This window comes from Pteropus vampyrus, unplaced genomic scaffold (genome assembly GCF_000151845.1).
Source record: "Pteropus vampyrus isolate Shadow unplaced genomic scaffold, Pvam_2.0 Scaffold48, whole genome shotgun sequence".
NCBI lineage: Eukaryota > Metazoa > Chordata > Mammalia > Chiroptera > Pteropodidae > Pteropus > Pteropus vampyrus.
The window spans coordinates 728,455-745,504 of NW_011888829.1; the positions used below are offsets into that span (position 1 = coordinate 728,455).

General features: G+C 50.4%; 1 protein-coding gene across 1 annotated transcript in view; it reads right to left on the reverse strand.

Annotated features, from left to right (window-relative positions):
- The window catches only part of TMEM178B (transmembrane protein 178B), a 329,105-nt gene that overhangs the window by 213,305 nt on the left and 98,750 nt on the right, over positions 1–17,050 (reverse strand). Inside the window, exon 2 of the mRNA XM_011359475.2 lies at positions 8,573–8,686. Within this exon, the coding sequence (XP_011357777.1) occupies positions 8,573–8,686 (114 nt within the window). The remainder of the gene's footprint in view (positions 1–8,572; positions 8,687–17,050) is intronic.

Consider the following 17,050-nt stretch of genomic DNA (forward strand, 5'->3'; position numbering starts at 1 on the left):
CACCACACACACACCTGTACAGGTAGCAAACCCACGATGAACCCAGCAATATGCACAGCCACGCACAAGGCAAACTCACCTGTCTTGGCCGTGTAGAGTCAAATAGAAAAGCCTCTGAGTCCACGAAATGTCATTTCAGAGTCTTTTCCCCAGATGCCATAGCGATCTCTGTGCCTGACACAGCTCTGTCTTCCAATAATGATAGCACCTAAGACTGCGTGGCATCAGACTTTACAAAGCGACTGATTTTCACATGAATCATTTTATTTAACAAAAATTTAAAATAACTCTCAGGACGGGTGTTATTTACCACCGCTTTAGGGATGAGTAGACTGGGTTCACAACATGCAGTGTGCCCAGGATCATAAACTTCGAGCGTGACAGAGCCGGAATGCAGTCCGGTGCCCCCCTGGCTTCCTGGAGCTTGAAGCCAGTTTCAGAGTGAGGGAGGACACTGGAGATACAAGATAGAGATTTGAGGCTACACAGTAGGAGGATTTAGGAGGATGGTCGCAGATAATACACGAAATGCAAGAAAAAAAGAAATACACCTTGCCTCTTCTATGCGTTTTACCAGACTCACAAAAAGAAACGTGGAAGGAAAGTAAATTACCGCTATAACCAAGGGGAAAGACAAATGGCACACAAATCACTTTTAAGTTCCACTTCTGTACGAGAGATTGTGCTAAATGCAACAATATTCTCTCTGCCGACTCCCATCGAAAGCCCGCCCAGGCTCTCTGCTCCTCTGAGCCTTCCCTGACCACTCCAGCCCCCACCAGCATCCTCCAGACCAAGCGTTTAGTATGTGAGAACCACACAGATTCCCGGGCCCACCTCTGGAGATTCTGATGAGTAGGTCTGGGCTGTGTACCCCAGTTCCTAAGACAGGGCTTCCCTCATAGCCACTGCTCTCCGTTCCTTATTCTAACTCCCTAATACCCCAGATTCTTTGTAGAACCGGAGCCCACGCTCCTTTGGCCCAGCCTCCTCCCTACTCAACCATGGAGTTCTAAAGCCCCAAAGTGGCACTCTGCATGCATGCCTGCTGACTCTCTGTCTTGTTGACAAGTGGCTGCTGCCCAGACATCCGCATGTCATGCAACCCACATTCCCTGTTGCTGAGCTGTCCCTGCCCCCTGGAACACTCAGCTCCTGGGCCTGCTCCAGCCCCTCACTGCGTGGCTGGCCTGGACGGAGAGCTTCCATCGTTTTAGCTGTTGGAAGGACAAATCAATCACCTGCCACATTCAGCACCTAAGACTGGGACAGCTCCCCCTAGAAGAACAAGAAGAGGCAGACCCTAACCATCCCCACTCTTTCCTTGCTGTAAAAAAACAAAGCAGGCCATGCCTCTGTGATCTGGTAGTTTTATCCTACATCTTGTTTTTATTTTCCCTGCAATGACCCCATGCTGACTGAAGGGTTGAGGCTGGGGCCCATGGTGAGAGTGTGTCGGCAGCGTAAGCCTGCACTCGCTGGGTAGTCGATAAACAGGAAGCAACGAGTGGTTTGATCCCGTGCCTGGTTGGCACCTGGAAATACATCGCCCAATTTGTAAAGCAGAATATCTTTGAATATCCCCTCCAGCAGCTGACACAGGGCTCCTGGTAGAATGCGGCACCCCGTGAATATTGAATGAGTAAATTAACAAATGGCTGAAGGATGCCAGTGGGGTCGTGCCCAGTTCTCCTCTGTGGTGTCCCTATCAGTGTGCCCGGCCAGAAGAAAACAGTTTCCATTCCGCAGAAGCTGAGAGAATGCCTCTAGGCCACACTCCCAACTAATTCCCAGCGCAAAATTGGACCTGCACGTTCAGATGAATTGTGGCTTGAAGACTGCAATTATACCCCCACAGCGGTTCTCAAATTTGTTTCAGCACACGGCTGTCCTTAACGGAGAAGGCTGTGCTGCACTCCGCCCCACCCCCCACTCCCGGCCTTGTCCCTTCTCTGCTCCTCCGGCCGTCTGGGAAAAAATAAAGAAACTCTCCTTTCTGTCCCCTCCGTCTCCATCACTGATCCCTTGCTGGGCCAGCCACCTAAGTAGGTGGATGGACAGCTGGCTGCATGTGAGTTATGTTTTAAAGTATCTCCACATGACCTTCAGTCACCTCACTGTCATTCTCTTGGGTTAGGTCCTCTGAATAATAAAAAATGCTATCAGGAAAGGTAATCCAAGAAGACATTAACACAGTAGGTCAAACGAGCTCATCGACTTTGAACTGTGAGTGTCCCGGCATCTTACGTAACCTCTGAAAGGCAAGAGAAGGTGGGCTTTCACTGTGCTCTGCTGAAGCAGCTCGCTTTTATGGGAGCCAGTTACCTACTGCCTATACGAGGAAAGGAACCGAATCAAATGTCTGACAAAGCAACTTGGAAATGTGAATTTAGAGTCAGTTAGACTGTTTTTAATGCTTTGAGAATGAGAAGGTTATGTCACATAATCTGTGAATCACAATATAAAATTTTCTACAATAAACCTTGAGTTTCCTTCCACCACAAGGAAGGGAAGGGAGGGGAGGGGAGGGGAGGCAAAGAAAAAAGAAAACCCTCACCAAATTAGTAAAGCTGTTGCCCAGCAGACGCCTAAGAGGATGGACTGAGCACAGGTAAGTTTTAACAGAAGCAAGGAGTGTCCTGGCACGAGTTACTGCTGCAGAGGGAGGTCCAGGTGTACCGCTGCGGTAAGAGGCATGTGTTCTCTGCCTGGCTCATTGCAGAAAGACCCCTGGGCCCTTGGGAGTACAGGCAAGGGGCAGCCAGCGCAGGGTGTGGGTCTCCTGAAAGGTTTACGACGTTCCCTCCAAGGGCTGAGTTCGGGCAGAAAGATGTGGAATAGTTTGCAAAAAGCAAAGACTTTAGAATACCAAGTGACATATGGCGATGCTCTATTGGTTGAGTTTCTGTGCTAGCGAGCTTTCACAGTCCCAGGGATGGGTTCTTACTCGTGGTGACCCCCGCGGAGGCCAGCCTTGCAAACAAGAGGCAGCTCACCACAGATTGCACACAGTGAGAGCCTCGCACTGGCTGGGCTCAGATGTGGATTCAGGGGAAGGGAAATGGCTGACTCTGCAGGGAACCTAAGCTGCTAACGTCTAGAATGTTTACCTCATTAGGCTGTTTTCCATAACATCAGCCAAAAACAGAAAGAAAAAAAAAAATAGCTGGAGGGAGTCTGCCCGCTACAGTCCAGACTTGGATTCTGAGTTCTCAGTCTCAGATTTCCCCAAGGCCAAGACGGGACCTGCAGGCTGCCTCCTCCTCCCTGGCTTGGTTACCTGGCCTGCAAAGGAGCCAGAACAGCTCAGACTGGGCTCCCAGGAGCACTACAGCTGATATGCACAAAGAGGTGGTGTTGTTGTTATAATTACACTGTTCTCTTCATCCCAAGCCCTTTGGTCTACCATAGTCATCTTGTCATAACCAGGGATGGCTGAGGAAGAAGGGACCAGGGACCAAGACAGCTCCTAGGCTGGGGGGCCAGAAGTCTGCATGGAAGGAACACCCAAAGGGCAGATGACCAGCTGGTCCAGGAGCTCCCAGGGCAGCCCATCGAGAAAAGAAAAGGGAAGTGCCATTGGGCGAAGGGCCTACATAAGTCCAAGGGCAGAGGCTGATGGCAGTGGGGAGGGGCAAGGCGCAGCCTGGGGCCCAAGAGGAGGGCAGTATGTGGGGGTGACTGGAGGGAGTCACAGAAGCACCAGGAGACTAGGGTTCAGGGGCAGCATGTGCTAATTCTGGAAAGAGGGGAGGGTGTGGGAGAGGCCAGATACATCCTCGCCAGAGCAGCAGGACAGGCTGGGCTTCTCAGCCTGTGGCCTGGATGGTGGCTGGTCCCCCACGACTGAGCTAGCCCACAGGCTCCCGTTGTGAGTGGCCGAGAGCTTCAGGGACAGGGAGCAAAGTGTGTCGTTCACGTGTCTGCATTAGACAAGACAGTCTGCATTTTGATTTCCTCTCTCTCTCTCAGCCACATGTCCATGGAAATGTCCTTCCTCCTGCACAAGGCCTCGGCCTCCACCTGTCCCCTTTCCCCCTGTCCCCAATGCCCCTTCCCTAGTGCCCTCCTTACTTCCACTGATTCCACTTCCCAGGCCGCTGTGTGAGGGTGTTGATGGGGAGGGGTCAGGGCCCTCAGCAGGGTTGGAGGGGGCCAGGAGGTGCTGGAAGTCCTCTCTTTCCCTCCCCCGGCCAACCGGAAATGTGCTACATGACCGTCCCATCTAATTAGCTGGACTAAGGAGGCTTTAAAAAAATCTAGCTTTCCAGGCTCTCAGCCTCTTGAAAGATAACAGAGAAGATCTGCTTGGAGGGAAGTAGAGCCCCCAGCTCCCCAACTCCCTCTGCCAGGTTGCAATCGACCGTGAGCAGGAACCTCCATCTTGAAAACACCAAGTGGAATGAGGAAGCCTGAGCTCACAAGCACAGCGTCTCAGGGCCTTGTGTGCAATCTGTGGTGAGCTGCCTCTTGTTTGCAAGGCTGGCCTGGCCTCCGCGGGGGTCACCACGAGTAAGAACCCATCCCTGGGATTGTGAAAGCTCGCTAGCACAGAAACCGCAGCAGCTGCCCAGAGCCCCTGCCAAGCGGATCAGTGGGTGCCCCTGCCAGCCTCCCTGGGGTCCCCCAGTGCAGCCCCAGGCCCAGCGCCACTCCATGCCAGCTCCCTCTCAGTGACAACATCTTCCCAGGCCCTGCTTTCTCAGACTCCTGGCTGCCCTGTCCCCATCACAGGCCCTCAGGCTCCCCTTCCCTGCAGTGCCACTTGGCAGTATCCTGGCCCCTGGCTGAGCTGAAAGGGCATGTTGAAGTGGCGCCAGGGGCAGGGAGAGCAAAGGTAGGCCACTCGGGATGGCCTCAGGGACTCTGGAGCTTACACAGCACACAGCATTCCCCAAACAAGCACTGCAACCTCACACAGAAAAGCCTGTGGGATCTAGTGAGAGGAGGAGGCAGCACTCCTTCAGACGCCACCGCAAAGCCAGCCTGCTTCCCCTGACCGCTGCTCATCTGATTCTGTCACGCTCGAATCATTAGGCCAGACAACCCACCCGGAGAGTGGCATCAGCCAAGCTCAGCTCTTGCAGCCACCCTTTCATCCTCACTGGCCCAGTGACACTCACCTGTCCTGCCTCAGCCCTGGAGGCAGCAGGAGGATCTGGGTCAGGAGTGCAGCGCACCCAGAGTCCACAGAGGCTCAGGTCCCTGGGGCCCAGGGAGGGGCTGCAGGCAGTTAAGGAGGCGGGGGACTGCCCTGAGCAACGTGGACCTATGGCACAGGTCCCAACTCTGGGAGGAGTTCTGCCTTCTCCCAGGAAGCTTCGGCCAGCGCAGGAAGGAGAAGCAGGCACACACAACACCTCACCAGCCTGTGCCGTCCAAGCCAAGTCAGAACCTCATCACCCAGTCACTCAAACAGTTCAGCATTCAAACCTCAGTCAGAGCCTCCCCCAAACACACACACAGGCGCACACGCACGAATGAACACACACGAACGAACGAACACACACACAAACACACACACACGAACACACACACACACACACACACTCTCTCTCTCTCTCTCTCTCTCAATTCTCTGGCCTTTACTTCCCAAGGTGGTTATTATCTATCTATTTACACCTGGATTTGTAAGCCTCGTGGCCTATGGCTCATTTTATCCTTTTACCTGCTGTTCACCTGTAAAGGGAAGGAGCTCACAGCCAGATAGTTAAGCCTCCCATTGGTAGGGTTAACCATTGCAGAACCACAGCATAATTTTTAAATTCTGCTTTTCCTATTTGAAATTTTTGCCACATCATTGATTGACAGCCACATGCAAATTCATGATGAATAATGTATAACCTAAGTAAAACCGAAGTCCAAAATAGTTGCCTGAAGTTGCTTTAAAAAAAAAAAATCAAATTTCTTTCCTTTGACAAAACTTACGTATCAAGAAAAATTATAGAATGTAAGTATTATAGTCAAATTATTAAATGATAACCAATCTAGTATCATATGAATTTATTTGATCCCATTTACAGTATTAAAGAGTACAGGATTCTCAAGTAAAGAAAACAGTCTGATTTTTTTTTAATTTCCAAAGCTTGATCATAGGAGTCTGCCAATCTTTGATAGTTTCTACTTTATTCCAAAGGGGGCTCGGCTCCTGTGTGTCCACTTCCTACTTAGTGCCATCAATATCTGAACTCTGAAAATTAAAACTGCCATTGACTGTGCTTCCCCATTTCACCAGCATTGCCATTGACACTTACACCAACTTCAGATGAGACAGATGCTCACCTGCACTCTGGCTAAAAATAGCTGTCATCGATGTCAGGAATGGCAAATGTTCTCTGCCTGCTTAACAGCCCACTAGGCCACTCGGTGAAAGAGGCATAGGAATCTCACACCAAAGGGCAGCCTCCACTGCGCCAACACAGGGTGCCCAAAACCTTTGCAAATATCAGTCGCTGAGTTAAAAATAGATCTGTGAGCACCCCAATCACAGCACAAGTGTCACACTAGTTTTTGCAAAACCCAACAGCACTACGGTTTAGGAATGAGGACCCTGGAGACACGGGCCTCAAGAAGAGTCCGCAAACCCTAGCATTAGCCCCTCTCTCCATCTTGGCCGACATCATGTAACATATTTTCAGTGATGCTGCGATGAGTAATCTATTTGGATCCCAGACGTCTGCTGTGTAAACAGCCAAAAGAGTTCTACCAGGTTTCCCTTGAAATGCATCCGTGCAACTGACACTAAAATAATTCTCCTTCTTGCTGAAAAACTTTCACAAACTATCTTAATTGCTTGAAGCAATTTTACTATATCGTAATTATCGCATTGCCTGGTAATTATTTGCTTGCGAATGTATCTCTCTCCCCACCATCCTCCTCCGCCTCCAGATGTGAGCTCCTGGAAAGAGCTCCTTGTGGCCTCGCTATCCACTACGTGCCTGGTACATACAGAAACTCGGTAACTTTGGATGAATTGAGTGAATTTGAATCGAAGCTGCTATGTCAATGACTTCTTCCTTCTTAGATTCCATTATGACCCCCATAACTTAAGTTATATTTAAGTGGTTATTCAACAAAGTTTATTGTGTACTTTGAACATCCTTTTTCGGCTCCCGAAACTGTCTATACTAGACCAATGCCATGTGACAAATCAGCAGTCATGCTCAAGGTATTTACAGAGGCAGCTCCTTACAGGTCTACCTCCAAAAGGGAAATTAAGAACTTCGATCGTGCGGCTCTTCGAGGCAAACTTCACACCGGAATTAAATAAGGATGTGGTGCGCTTCACTTAGTGGCTAGAATGTAGAAATGCTCATTGAACATGAGCAGCCTGTCCGCATGTTCGGGTTAGTGTCTCTAGTAATGATACAGCTAGTAGGGCCACCATTTAGGTGATGCCTCCCCACCTGCTGACACCTGCTCTATCATTTCAGGCCAATGGCATCAGTCACAACCATCCACAATCTTTTTCTTGAAACCAATGAATGATTGCTCTTTCCTGTTTATTTTTACTTGTCTCTCTCACCACCCCTGACTCCCAAGGTATGGTTGTTGGATTAAACTCAAACCAAAAAGTGGAACGTACCTGGTCGGTTCCAGGCATGCAAAAGATAACCAGGCGACAATAAAGAGAAGAAATGTGTTTCTAGGCTTCTTCAAAGTTTATCATTCTTTTTATCAAGAAACAAAAGACCCTCTTTCCCACATCAAAGTGAGTTGCATCTTAACCTTGAGATATGTGGAAAGAGCCGGAATAGGAAAGAAAGGACAAATGCAACAGTGAAGTGACGGCGTGGGGCTTACTAAGAGTAAGAATGTGTTCACACGGAGAACTGTGCCAGCAACGGAGGAGAGCACTGCTGACCCAGACGAGCACAGATCCCCCAGGGAGAAGAAGAGTAAAAATAGCCAACTCACTCTTGTTTGCTCATTAAGTCACCCTCCCATCACAACTTAAGTCTCTGAGGATCCCTGACCAAGAAATTCCCCAACCAATAGAAGTGAGAATTCTGATCCTCGCTGAGCACCTGAGTGCAAACCAGGGCCCCAGCGTCTGTCATTCTGGGGGAGCCGGAAACTTGTAATTTGAGGACCAGGCCCCACCACTGAGTGACCCCACCCAGATGCAAATTCCCGTTACGGTGAGCCTGCAATCACGGGCCATCTCAGCCCGTGCAGAGCATGACACAAGGGATGAGCAGGTTTCCACAATAACGCTCCGAGCATCCTGGAGACACGCTGTAGTGAAATCCCAGGAGTCGGTCCGGTAGGTGGAATCTGAAATGCCTACTAGGGTAGTGAAGTGCGATCACTGACCATCGTCTAACTGCTAGTCGTTTGTTTGTTTTTAATTTCAGAAGCAAAATCCTCAAATTTATAATAGAATCAAAACCAACTGAGGCAACTGTGACCCACAGACACTGACGCGTTCAGGAACCGCCGCCCTGATCCCAGACTGTCCACAGGCCTCAGAGAGAAGAACAGCCTTCTACCCAGACCGAGCTGTTGATGGGCATCCAAACCCCATGCTTTCCGAAGGTCACGGCCAAAGGAAGAAAGTCAGGTGACTTACGGAGGGCGTGCCACTCATCCTGGCGGATGGTCTTCGTGATGTTGAAAGTGAGGTTCCTGGGGATGCTGGCCGAGGAGTAGTGGTATTTGATGTATGTGCATCGCTCGATCTCTCCTGGCAAAGAGAGGCAGGAAACCAAGCGTCAGTGAGGAAGCAACCACGTTTGAGGCAGTTTCTGGGATCCATTTTTCTGTCCTGGGGAAAGGGACTGGTTTCATATTGAGCCTGGTGACACCTATAGTTTATGCAAAGCAGTAACTTTGACTCCAAAAGAGCAGGAGAGTGAAACTAAAATCAAACACTAGAGATTCGGTTAGAAAAACACATCTCTGGCATCATTCGGAGGTGGGAGAGCCACAGTTTAGGCTGATGGCTTGCTGAGAAGGTAGTACCCATGTGTGTTTAAGGAAATCAGCGTTTAAGTCAAGGGAGGAAGTTTGGCATCGAAAGACATTAACGGTGTTTTGTACGCACGGACCAAAAGCGAGCAGGCTTGGGCCTTGATGATGTCATTTGTGCTTGTAGCACATGCTGTCTGTGGAATGCCAAGCTAGAGGAGGGGCCTGTTCCCTTCTCTCTGTCCCATCCCCCAACCTCACCTCTGAAGACAAAGCACTCAGATCAGTCTGTATCTCTTTGAACCAGTCTCTTCTCAGGTTTCCGGGAAAAAATTGAAGCCCCTTCACATACTCAACACCTGGTCCAATAGGACCTTTACCGATAAGTTGTTATTATCAATGTATGCTCTTTCTTAGTCAAATTATCAAAATATTCCTAGATCTTAGAGCAAAGGTTCTCAAAGTGTGCTTCTGGGACCATGGCATCAGCATTCTGGGAACTTGCTAGAGTTGCAATTTCCCAGGTCTAACCCCAGACACACCGACTCAGAAACAAGGAGGTCAAGCCTGCAATCTCAATTTTAATAAGCCTTCCAGGTGATTCCATTGCTCGCTTAAATTTGAGAACCGCTGCCTTCAAGAATCTAACAGAATTGCCAAGGTATTAATTCACAAATCCACCCTGTTAGCAAATTCCAACAGGAAGGCGTGACTGGGCATTCTTCCCTTGCCACTCATGGTCCCTGCAGCCATTTCTATTGACGCTTGCTTATCTGGGGGATATTAAAACTCAATTTCGGGGCATTGTGAAGAATCAGGAAAGGAGTGATTTTTAAAAGTTAGGGGTTTTAAAATTTGCTTGTGCACCTGAATGGTTTTTGATGGTAATCCATTTTGCACCCCACTGATTTTCAATTTATAAGTGTGGCACCTGATTGAATTGTTTGACCCCTGGCTCAATGTCAGCAGGGAACCTGGCAATTGGTGGAGTGCAATAATTTAGACAGTGCCTCTCATGAAATCAATGCCTTATTGTAAATCACATCTGGACAACTGCCCAACTGCCAGCTATTGGCAGACAGTCCTCCGATGGGACAGATGCGGTTCAAAGAAGCGAAGTTTGGGGAAAGTGTTATGTACTCCTTTCCTTTAGTCTTTAATTTTCAACTCCTCTGCCTCCGTCCCCTTGGCCTACGAAAACACCCTGAAGTCTCTCACAGGCCCCAGCATTCCCCCGACCACATCCCCACCCGGTCTCCCTTCCTCCCGAACTTGCTATACTTCTGCCGAAAGCAGTCCGGCAAACGGCCTCCACGTCCTCAAACCCACACGCTCCAGTTTCCATTAACAGCATGGCCTCCCGTCCACCCAACAGCACCATAAACCCCAGTCGCCCTCGATGCCGCCTCCGCTTTAGGGGGGCCCCTCCTCCCTCACATCCGGCTGGTCCGCACGTTCTGTCCGTTCTACCTCAGAAACCTCCCTGGGCTCCAGCCTCTCCTCTCTGTCCCCATTCCTTCCATAGTAACAACGACCAAGCTCTACAAAGCCACAGTCCCTGGAGACTCAGAAAGTAGGAGAGCCGTGCCGAGTGCTTCGCAGACCAGTGGTTCCCAACCTGACTCGTGTCACGGCACACACAGAAAAGAGGCACCTGGGATCAACAGACGCGCTGGCCCAGCTCTGCCAGCCTCTCCGAAGGCTGCGGGAACCAGCATCCAACACACCGTGACCCACTCGAGTCTTGTACTTATGCCACCAGCGGGAACTCTGTTATGGACAGCGTCTTGCTTAATCCTGTATACAACCCCCAATTCGGTAGGTATTACTAGGATCGTCACTCCTATTTTACAAATAAGAAAGTGGAGGCTCAAGATGATGTGACACGCCCAAGGAGGTAGCAGCAACAGGATCAGAACCCAGAACTGTCTGAGCAGAGTCTCTCTCCACTCCGCCCCACTCCACCCTGCTGTGTCCAGAAAGTATATTCCAGAAAGGAAGCTGTGGTGTCTCTTCCACACAGACTATCCCATACTCTTCCGGCGGAAAGTTCCAGCCCCAGCCATCACACACCCCACGCTCCGCCAGGTGGCCCTTCCCACCTGGCCCCGACTCTGCCCCTACTCTCCTCCCTGGCTTTCCTCAAGTGACGCACGTCTACTCGTCCTGAGCAGAGGCCGACAGGCAGGTCCTTGGCAGAGCTGCCCTCGGCCCGCCGCGCCCCGCAGGGGGCCCTCACTGGGCACCCCCCCCCCACCTCCGCATGCCTGTCCCCTGCGCCAAGCTCACCGACAGCCCGTGACTTATCTGTTCACGCGCCTCGCTCCCCCACCAGATTATGAGTTTCTCAAGGGCAGGGACTCGTCTCGTCCATTCATCTTGATCTCCCTAGCTTCCGGTGCAGGGTGAGCACCAATCACATGTGCTTTCAAGAAAGGAATGAATAATACGAGGCCCCTTTGTAAAACCACAGCAGGCAAGGAGGGATCCAACCGCCACTATGACATGCGAGGGATTGAAATAATTGAGGCAAATTAGAACGGGTGACTGTCACGGAACTCTGTGACTCTGCAGCAAACACTTCTTCCCTGTCTGGACAATGTAAAGAAAGGCTTGTCAATCACGGTGAGGGAGAAGGAAGACACACGCAGAACGGCCTCTCACAGCACCTTGTGAATGGAATCCGAAGGGTGAATAGAGCAATTTAAAAAAAAAAAAAAAGGAGAGAAAGATGAAAAAGGATAGAGGATTTTAATAAGAATACCACTAGCAACGACCTTGGACATGTACTGTTGAGCAGGTTGTGCCCTGCACAAGGCCACCTCCTGGGGACACCTGGGCTCTGAAATCCAGCGACCGCTCTGCTTGCCCAGCCGTGCGTTCTGGTGGGGAGGAGGGGCCCGCCCCCGCCCGAGGGACTGCCTCAGTCCAATAAGCACAAAGGTGTCATACACACTAGCAGCTAACAGAACACTCCTGGACCCAGCTTCGGAGACCCAAACAAGATCCCAGGGGTGCCCATCACTAATTTCTGAGAAAAATACCTGATTTCTTGGCTAAATCAGGTTCTCTTAGCCTCAAAACAAACTCAACAAACGACCACAGGGTTCCAGGCAGGCTGCAGCCAGCCCCCTCGGCTTCTCTCACCCCCAGCCCACCCGGCCACTTGACACTCAGCAAGAGCAAGGAGCTGACAGACAAGTACCTCGGGGGCGGCCAGGGAGCCTGGCTGGAGCCTCTGCCACAGCCACAGCCCCACTGGAGGCCTCACTATTTGCTTTGCCTCGGGGATGCAAGCATCCTGCCTTGACAGCAATTAAATTTGAAAGACTCAAATATTGCCTAAGAAGAAAGGCAAAATGTTTATCCATGTGTCTGCAGGTCCTGTCAGTGTGCTGGGCTTTTGTAAATACAGGCACCATCTGGGCACCAAATTCGTGTGCCCAGAATGTGGGTTTCCCAATACAAACAGGCTTTCCTGCTGCAAACAGTGCAGAGGGGCCCCCTGGAAGGCAATGGTGAAGCCCGAGGCCCTACCTGGGATGAAGATCAAACCTGTCTTCCCCTGCGTTCCAGCCCAGAGAGCTTCCCCATCAAGAAAACTTGGGGGTGGGGTACTTGGGGTAAAGGACACTTTACATCTTCGGCCATGCTCTGCCTTCTGAGCTGGTGACTCTCCTATCTGCATGTCAGGGTCCCAGACAGACAGGATGCCCAAACGGGTAACTGAGAGTTTCAAAAGGAGACGGTTTACAGAGCTGAGCACAGGGTGCAGAGACTGGCAGAAGGCAGTGCCGGGAATGGGGGCTGGCAGCAGCAGGAGGCGGCAGAACCCAGGGGCTCGGGGAGCAGAGGCAGGAGCCGTGACCTGAGCCTGAGATGGTGGCCGTACCGAGGTGATGCAGCCTTTGGCAGAGTCACGGCCAACCCATGGCGAGGTGGCAGGGTATAAACACCCAACCTCTCCCTCCTCTCACCTTTATCTCCTGCCAGGCACACCCGGGAGCCAACCCTAACTGGAAGCTGAGGGCGGGCCAGCCCCAGGGGCAGCGAGGAGATCAAGGCCGGGACTGGATTCGAGGGACAAACGCAGGCGTCACACTCGCCGCCCTCCGTTCTCGTGCCTCTTCTCTTCCCCTCGTCTTCCTGGCCTCCTCTCCTTCTAAACGCCTCACCCAGCTTTCCTTCCGCCTAATGCCAGCATATTCCTCCTCCCGCCACCTCCACTTCCAGAGTCTTCGGTGGCCAAGGGAGACACAGAAACAAGAAACAAGGAAAGATGGTTCTCATCCTTTTTCTGTGTCAGATCCTTTAAGAACCAAGGCAAAAGCCTGGGAACTCACATCAAGTACTAAGTATGGGTCCTGCACACAGAAAGTGCTCAAGAAATATTAGTTACGATTATCAGTTGCTGCCCAAAGACTCCTTACTCTAAGGGGTCAAGATCACGAGAAATCAGAAATCATATTAGCGACCGATGTTTCCATCATGCTGTAGACATACCTATGTACGTCTATTTCACACACGGTGACCCAGAGGCTGGAAGAACAAGAGCTCGATACACACAGGACAGTGATGAACGGGAGGTGGGGAGGGGAGTGGCGGAGTGGGCACACGGTCGCTGACGCCTGGGCCCCGACCACGCCTTACACCAGATTTTCCTCTCACGTGCATCCACTATCAGCAACACAGGGCTTCCCCAGCACCCTGGAAGGGGGCTATCGCTCTAGTTATGTATGTTACGCAGGAACCTTCTCAGGCAGACGATTTTAGAGGCAGCACTGGGACCTGTCCCCACCCCATCTCAAATTATGTTCCCTAAACAGGTGCCATAGCACTTTAAACTCTTCCATTAGAGAGTCATTCCTTGGGGTCGGGTATTATTCCCTTAGACACCCATTTTTAAAGCTCTTTTATTAAATAAGTCTGAAAGGGCAGCCGGTCACTGATGCGTCGGTGTGAATGAGATTTCACGGTGCCCTTCCTCCAGGCACAGGGCCTGCAGCAGTGGCGAGACGCCGAGAAGGGCACGTGGGATCCACGACGGCCCACGAGGGACGTGGACCGTGTGCTCCAGCGACTTGGCAGGTGCTCCCAGCGCTGACCAGAGTGGGCTTGAGGAAGAACCAGAACGTGGGCACTCCCCGCCCACCCCCACGCTCTCTAAAAGAGGAGTGACCGGTGCAGCCACTACGGAAAACAGCATGGAGGTTCCTCAAAAAATTACAGCTGCAGCTACCGCTTGAGCCAGCAACTCCGCTTCTGGGTATTTATATTTATCCAAAGAAAATGGAACTGCTATCATGAAGAGACGTCTGCACCCCCATGTTCACTGCAGCATTATTCACAACAGGCGAGATATAAAAACAACCCAAGCGTCCACTGACGGATGGATAAAGATGTCACACACACACACACACACACACACACACACACACACACACACACACAGGAATATTACTCAACCGTAAAAAAGAAAAAATACTGCCATCAGCAACAGCATGGATGGACTTTGAGGGCATCATGCTAAGTGAAATAAGTCAGGCAGAGAAAGACAAACACTGTACAATCTCAACTTATATGTGGAATCTGAAAAAACTGAGCTCACAGATACAGAGAGCAGACGGGTGGTTGCCAGAGGCCGGGGTGGGGTGGCGGAAATGGGTGCAGGTGGTCAAAAGGTATGAACGCCCAGTTAGAAGATACATAATTTCTGGGGCTGTAACGTACAGCATGGTCAAAAGTAGTTAACAACACCACATTGTATATTTGAAATTGCTAAGAGAATAGATCTTGAAAGTTCTCATAAGAAAAAATTTATAACTATGTGAAGTGATGGATATTAACCAAACTTACTATGGAAATCATTTCACTATATATACACACACACACACACATACACGTAAAATCAACATACTGGATACCTTAAACTAATTGACACCACAATATTGACACCACAATATTGTGTCAATTATATCTCAATAAAACCCAGGGAAGTAGAATGAGGCAGGCTGGGTAGGTGATGGTCAAAAGTATTTTTAAAAAGTTGAGTTAAACAATATTTAAATGGTTTACTAATTGTAGGACTTCAAGAGTTTTTAATATGCACTGTCCCCAAAAAGGACAGGTATGGCACGCGACTCTCCCAGATTCCTTTGACCTAAAATCCTGTTTTATTCAAAGAGCAGTTTCTACTGCTAGACTGAGTTCATCAAAAGCAGAAACCACTCTCGTGTTTACGTTTTCACCGTCAGGGCCAGGCAAGCCGTTGGCACACAGCAAGACCTCAATATATATTTGGATGAATGAAGAATGGATATCAAGATCTGTTACTCGATCAAATGATCTACAAGGTAAAGGACATAACTGGCTTTGAGTATTTGTTGGTCTCTTCCCGGAAGCCATGTCTGAGAACTACCAGCCACGCAACCCCAGGGTCAAACACCCATCCAGGAGCTGGGTCTGCCCAATGCCTTGAAATAAGTCTGAAATCTCAGTGCACAGAACCAGAGCAGAGGCTCAGCTCCCTCAGCACCCCACAACTCTGGCCCACTGCAGTGGGCGCTCCTGGGCACACTGACAGCACCCACATCAAGCACCCAGCAAGCTGTTCCATGCAATGCCCTTCACAAGTCCGCTTATCCCCAGCCTACAGGAGAGCACGAGAGTCAACACTCACGAGAGCACCCCTCGACCGCGGGTGTGAGAGCCAGAGAGCGAGCGTCCCGTCCTGGGGAGCATACTGTGAGGTGCGCTCTGCACGGCTACACAGAGGGTGGTCTCTGGGGTCCGCCTGACGCACACGCCACTGGCCTCCCTTCCTCCCCCTGCTTCCTGGGACTCCCCTCGAGTCCCCGTCATAGGCTTTACTTTAGCAGGGGCAGGGGGACCCAAACGAAGGAGGATTACCTAGAGTGGTGAGGGTGGTTTACACACTTGGAAACAGTGCGTATGGTGATAAGTAGAAGGAATTGGTCCAGCTTAACCCTGAGGTGACTTTGAAGGGTGACCTGGCGCCCGGGGCAGCGGAGGCTCCTCCCCTTCTTTCTCAGCATCCCCACATCCTCTGTGTTCTTTTCTTCCCTTGATATTCGAGCATCATAGAGACACAGGGATGGGCTGCTGGACCACTTCTGAGAGTCTTTCCTCCATCCCAGAGCTCCCTCTTTTTAACAAGGAAAGAAAAAAATCTATTCATTGCCTTCTGTATGCCGGGAACTCATATTTTATCCCATGTCATCCTCCCAGCAACCCCATGGGGTAAATATCATAGTAATATCCCTGTCTGACTGAAAAAGAAGGGGAGCATTTGGACAGAAGGCCCTCCCAGAGCCAGTCGGCAGTGTCTGTTGGTGTCAGGGTTTCGGGCGCCACAGCTGTGATGACTGGCTGCCCAGGTGAAGATTCACCGGGAACGATTATTTTGCAGCCATGGTGCCTTGCATGCAGAAGGCGCTCAATACTTCCATCGATGAAGGAAGGAAGAAAGAAAGAAAGGGAGGGAGGAGGGAGGGAGGAATGTCACTCAGGTTTGTCTACAGCTCCTCTTCCTGCGGTGCCAATGGTGAGAGCTCAGACCCCTCGGGTCTGTCCCTGGCCCCCCCGGGCCTCGGCTGTAGCACTGGTCCTCAGGGTCTCATGGTGTCCCATGGGGCTGACAGTTCTTAGTCATCTTTCTAGCCTGAGGCCTGTGCTCTGTGCTTGATAAATGCAAAGATTAAGTAGAAAGTAGATGAATACAGGAAAAATAAACTAAAAAGCAACATTTTTTTTAATGATGAAACCTGTTAAAGCTTACATCTTGTTGGACTCTGTCCCCTCTTCAAAGGGCTTTTACTCCAAAAAAAAAAAAAAAAGAGAGAGAGAGAGAGATAAAAAAGTTAAAGTTACATCTTAACAGAAAGAGGAAGTAGAAAGACTTTCTTTTAGCAAATTGGGGAAGCCATGCGTCAGATTTATCGGCATTATTAACGTTGAGTTCTTGAGCAGGCCGAAAGAGCAGGGGTAAGGAACACAGGAATTTAGGAGGCTAAAGGTTTGGCATTAGAAGTAAAACCTGCCCCCGAGGAAAGGAGAAGTAAGGAAACCAGAAATGTTCCAGGCGTTCAAGGAGGGCAGACAGGGCTGGGGGTTCTCACAA